The sequence below is a fragment of the Aptenodytes forsteri genome, unplaced genomic scaffold (assembly GCF_000699145.1).
Source record: "Aptenodytes forsteri isolate BGI_AS27 unplaced genomic scaffold, ASM69914v1 Scaffold418, whole genome shotgun sequence".
Lineage (NCBI taxonomy): Eukaryota > Metazoa > Chordata > Aves > Sphenisciformes > Spheniscidae > Aptenodytes > Aptenodytes forsteri.
In genome coordinates, this window is record NW_008795245.1 from 368073 (window position 1) to 374071 (window position 5999).

The 5999-nt window shown below is 37.7% G+C and overlaps 1 protein-coding gene across 1 annotated transcript in view; it reads right to left on the reverse strand.

Moving 5' to 3' along the window:
* The window catches only part of ANO5 (anoctamin 5), a 58014-nt gene that overhangs the window by 29954 nt on the left and 22061 nt on the right, over window positions 1-5999 (reverse strand). Inside the window, exons 5-6 of the mRNA XM_009278773.2 lie at window positions 2743-2787; window positions 1452-1565 (exon numbers count right to left, since the gene is read on the reverse strand). Of these exons, the coding sequence (XP_009277048.1) occupies window positions 1452-1565; window positions 2743-2787 (159 nt within the window). The remainder of the gene's footprint in view (window positions 1-1451; window positions 1566-2742; window positions 2788-5999) is intronic.

Here is a 5999-nt window from a genome sequence, read left to right on the forward strand (position 1 = left end):
TTTACTTCACACCTTTAGCTTTTATCATGATTTTGTCATAAGCCTCAGTATAATCAGTTTTCTTCAGATATAGATGAAATGTTCTTTACTTCACAGACCTTTAGCTTTTATCATGATTTTGTCATAAGCCTCAGTATAATCAGTTTTCTTCAGATATCCTTATCTTTCAGAATAATATGATTACATGAGAATGAAGGTTTTTTGGTCTCTCTCTCCTTTTTTTTTTATTATGAAGAAACTTTGGAGACATATATTGGAGAGACTAGTTTGTAAATGTAACCTCTCCTGGCTCAGAAAGAAGGCAGCAAATAAAGAGAAAACAGAATAGCCTCAGTATAATCAGTTTTCTTCAGATATCCTTATCTTTCAGAATAATATGATTACATGAGAATGAAGGTTTTTTGGTCTCTCTCTCCTTTTTTTTTTATTATGAAGAAACTTTGGAGACATATATTGGAGAGACTAGTTTGTAAATGTAACCTCTCCTGGCTCAGAAAGAAGGCAGCAAATAAAGAGAAAACAGAATAATCAAAATTCCTGCAATTATTATTATTTTTAAGTATTGTGCTTTATATAAAAGTTTATTGTTTGTCTTGACTGCATCTTATAGTACTGGTGTTTTTAAATAGCTTGAATTTATATGTTAGTCAAGTTAGACCTCGAGTATCAGTGTGAGCAAGGAACAAATACATGTCATTTACTGATTCCGTCTGACCTACTGTCACCGTTCGGGCAACCGGATCTTGCCGGGAGGTTCGGGGATGATCACTAACTGGCATTTTAGAGAAAGCTTGTACTTTGTGCTCTGTTACATAGGAGGTCTCTTATCAAAGCCACTTTAAATATTCTTCTAGAAGAATGAATACACATATGTAGAGAGCAACTCAAGCACAGGGAAAAGCTCAAAAAGGAGACGCTGTGTTTGTTTTACTCAGAATAGATATTAAAAAAAAAAAAGTCTTAAAAGGAAAGCGGCATGGATTCTTGGATCTAAGAATCTATTCCTGCTCTAACTAAAGTCAAAGGATGGGAAAACAAAAGTTATTATTAAATCTCATTTGGATAATGCTTTGCTTATTTAGAAGAAACCTCCTTCATTTAACAGTATTTACAGATATTTCACCAAAGCCACAGCTAACGATAAGACTGTTAAATGAAGAAAGCAAAATAATTTGGATTACTTTGCATTGATTGTATAATATATTGACCAGCCTAAGTGATGGAGAGTGATCAATTCAGTAAACAAAGCCCCCAAAATCTAATAAAATTGGGTCCTGACGCACAACAGTAAATTACACAAAAATTTCAGTACATGGAATGGCTTTTCACACAGCTACAAAATTTTTAGCTAAATCCTATTCCAGCTGAGTGTAGTGATTTGAAAGGCTTAGTAATTGATATTCAGGTTATGATAGGTAAGAATTAAGAGGACCTCAAAAAGACAAACTTACCAACTTTTTTTCCCATTCCTTATTAAGATCATCCACATAGGAGAGAACAAAATCAATTCTCCTGACACCGTCCCTGAAGAAAATAGAATCTTTGCTTTGATGTCTTTTATCAATCTGTGGAAGATATAGGCATATGATTAAAAAAACAAGTATTGCTGTTACTCTAAAATATAACAGAAGACAAAGAAGTTTCCCCAAATTGCCTCAATTCTTCAGTTTCTTCATAGCTGAAGATATACCTGGGCTATATCCAGTTAAAATAATTTAAAAATTAACTGCTTACATCTACGAATACTACATGTAAATAACTGGTACATTAAGAATAAACGTATGTTAGTGTAGCAATACCTGTGAACAATGCTGCCATTTATTCTTTCACAGTCTTTACAGTGTGTCATCAATGATTAAGACAAGTGTTATTGCACAGCATGATTTTTTTCTGCAGTTAGTCAGAATGCCACTCTACACAAAAGCCAGCTAAGGCACAGGTCATCGACTTAAAGCAGGTAGCAAAAAGTAAATTCCATGCATTTTCTTCTACGTAACAAGATTCACTAAATCAATCACCACACAGAAATATATCCCAGCAACGACCACGTATGGAAGTGGCACACAAACAATGCAGGGGTGACATTTCAAAATTGAGCATGTACTTTCTTGGGGTGGGGGGGCAAATCTAACAGAAGGTATCAATGCAACGGGGTAATTAGTATTCTAATTGATCTATTAAAGGTCATATTTTCATTTATCAGCATGCCAGAAGGTCGTAATAACAACATTCATCTTTTTCACTGATTAGGCTACAGCAATTAATGTTAAGCAAATAAAAGACTATTACTTCACTCTCCTAGGGAAACTAACATAATATTAGGTAACATTATTTATTATCATATCAGTATTCATCTCTACCAAATTGTTTACAAGACTAGAGGTTCATATGGCAAAGTGCTCTCCATAGAAGCTAATGCTCTGGTCTAAATTTAACTCCATCCTAAGGAAGGTCGGTGTTGGGTTTTTTAACCATACCCATCAGCAAAAGTGTATTTGTATAGGACTGAACTGGGTTTTCATTTTATTAGAGTAGGAACAAAAAAGAATAATTCAGCGGGTTATGCCTCTGTCTTCTCCCTCTTAAACCATGCAAGGATGCACGTGAAAAAGTTCTCTGAGAAAGCACAGAATATTTATAACTGTGAACCCTGCTCCCAGTTAACAAAAGGCATCACACAGTGAAGCATGTTATTACTGCAGCCATCCAAGCCACTTGCAATATCATTCATCACTGTTTTACCCTGAGACGTCGCTTCAGGAACAGATTATATCTCCTTCCACTCTGCTGGAATAACCAACAAGTAGTTAGCAAGCCCGCTGTTCCTCTCCGAGACCCAAACCAACTGCTTGGAGCACATACCCCCCAGCTTAAGTTAGCAAGAAATCCGTGTCCTTAAAAAAAGCCAGGAAAAGCCTCCAACTATTAGAAAAACACAAGCACCCACAAACATTACGACTATAATGTCTTTTTTATTAAAGGCAAAGCTGTGCTGGCATCCATTTTGATAATAAACTCAGGTGTTTTAAAATAATGACTCCTATAATGCTAATTGCTATCATTTGGATACTTCAGCAAATTTTAAAAAAAGAACAGTAAGAAAGTTTCTTTGAATGTAAAGCTAAGATAACAAAACAAGCACTGGCTCGTGAATAGTGCATGTGTGTTTCTGTTACGCTCACGTTAGGTTGGACCCGCTGGGACATAAAAAGACGAATGGCAACCACGTAATTCCAGAGCTGACAAAATTACAAGCAATAATATCCATATAGTCCAGGACATGCATTTATCTTTAAACAGGTTCAAATTTAATTAAAAAAAAAAATTAAAAATCCCTATTGTTCCACAGTGTTGCACAACTTTATGCGTCTTCACTAGACACACTGGTAACTGCTGAAACCAGATAGTAGCCTACTTGGACCACCCGTGCATTACGGAGAATTCCTGTGCTTCTGAAGCTATCCTAGCCTTTGAGGAGCTACAAAACACTGTGTTGCAAATCAAAGTAACACAAAAAAGCTAAAAGAAATTATTTCCTGAAAATGCTGCAATCCTCTTTGCCTTCCCTCTTTGGCAATTCTGTTGGGTTTTTGTTGGTTTTCTTCTTGAGAAATATTTATAGCAGCTCAATTAAAGTAGACTACTTTGTAAGACTGAAATCGGGACAGCTACCTCAGAAAATGCTTTTGCTTCCAAATGCAGTACATAATCATGCAAGACTAAGAGGCTCACAAAAATCACGGAATCCAATAGAAGAAAAGAAACCGCATTTTCCTATTCTATTTTGTGCTCACAGGTTTGGGGTTTTTTTGTAAATATAATTGTGACTACAAGAAAATTGCAACTGTTTAGACATTAATTTAATCAAATCAATATAGTGCATAGAACCACACCGACATCTACATAGCATCAACAGTACTGTAATTATTCAGCATTACAGTAAGTGAACCCCAGAGTGCATTCTAACAACTTACAATGTTGGAAATTGGCCTAAAAACAGACCACCCCAACCACTAATTTAAAAAGACAGAGATTGTGCGAGCACAGATGTTGTCCTAGTGAACTAACAAAATTCATATACACAAAGAAAAAAAAAAAATCAATAAATATTTACTTCCAAGAAAGCTCCTGCCAAAGGAGTGTCCGAAATCCTTTGGGTAGCATAGTTATAATTAGATTATTCCATCCAATTGAAGTAATACTTTATCTTTAGTGCCATCAAAGTTTGCTTATTTTCTAAGATATATCAGAATCCGGCTCAGTCATTAAAGGTCTGACTAGCAATTTAAGAAGATGCAGTAGTCATCGTTGGATCTTCTTTGAGAAGGGGAATACTTATCACTTCCCTCTCCTTCTGTACATAGGATTATTCATCTTGGATAGTGATCTATGGATTATTAAACCCATAAATTAATTATTACTTTCCATTTTGCTGCATTTGGATTTCACAAGAAGAACAGGATCAGTCTTGCATTTTCATGCAATTCTCTGCATACAGGTGTACTTACAGGTTTAAAATATATAAAATGTTAGTAATTTGCATTGGTTGCATCACTGAATCAGAAAACATTACAGATTAGTACATCTTATTTCTTAACAGCTCTTTCCAGAACTGTATTCAAATTAATTGATCTCAGACAACCTGCGGTTATTAAATGAAGTTATACCTCATCAGAGCAGATGTTGTGTGACGTGTACCTTCTGGAATACAAGTAACCAAATTAAAACTTCCCAGTGCAGCACAGATAGCAAGCAGAAGCTTTTGAATAATTGACTAATACCAAATGAGGAATTACAGAAGAGACAGAGCCCCAAGGCGTATGGTGAAAACTCAAGAGGCAACAGCCACAAGTCGCAACAAGGAAAATTCCTACTGGATTTGAGGGTGTGGTTGAGCGGGAACGGGTACAACAGGTTGCCCGGAGAGACTGCATAATTTCCATCCTCAGAGATCACACAGCTTGACCAAGCAAGGCCCTGACTGAGCAACCTGATCTAAGTTTGAAGTCAGCCTTGCCTTGAGTAGGAGGTTGGCCAAGGAGACCTCCAGAGGTCCCTTCCAGTCCAAGTCACTGTATGATTCTATGAAATGGTGTTACTGCAAGCGTTCAGCATTTACCAGCGCTTCCAAAAAGCTGAATAAATCCATCAGCTACAAAGCAAGTTTACAAAAACTACTTGTTCAAAAACAAATACTACAGGAGAACAGGAGGGCAGTAACTTTCCAGTTTTAATAGTCTAATTATCTCTGTAAGAACTAAGCAACTTCATAGCCTGTGGACAGATGTGCTAATTGAACGCTATAGTGGTCTGTCATGAAGAGCTAAATTTTCTTTTTACTTGGCTACGTAAGTGCAAACTTACTGGATTCATACGGATATATTAATATTTCTAGTGACCCCATAATTGATAACTTTTGTCTAGACATCCAGCGAAGGTCAGGGTATTGGACCACGTTCAACCAAACAACCCTCCAAGTACCTAGACTTGCAATCCTCACGTTAGACACGAACTAAAGCCCTGCAGCAGGAAATCCTGGCTCAAACAGGACAGGTTACAGAAAGACCAAGGTGTCAGTATGGACATAAACAAAGCACAGCTCAAGACGAAGTAAGGCTGTAACACCCCACGTTCAGTTCTGCCCAAACTGGTTTGGGTAAAGCGTGTAAATGCTGGCTGGTGGTCGCACGCTACATTCAAATCCATCAAATGGATTAGACAGGTGTACTCTGTGCTGGGTCAAAAACTGGCTGGACGGCCGGGCCCAGAGAGTTGTGGTGAATGGAGTTACATCCAGTCGGCCGCCAGTCACGAGCGGTGTTCCCCAGGGCTCAGTACTGGGGCCGGTCTTGTTCAATATCTTTATCGATGATCTGGATGAGGGAATTGAGTGCACCCTCAGTAACTTTGCAGACGACACCAAGTTGGGCGGGAGCGTTGATCTGCTCGAGGGTAGGAAGGCTCTGCAGAGGGACCTGGACAGGCTGGATCGATGGGCC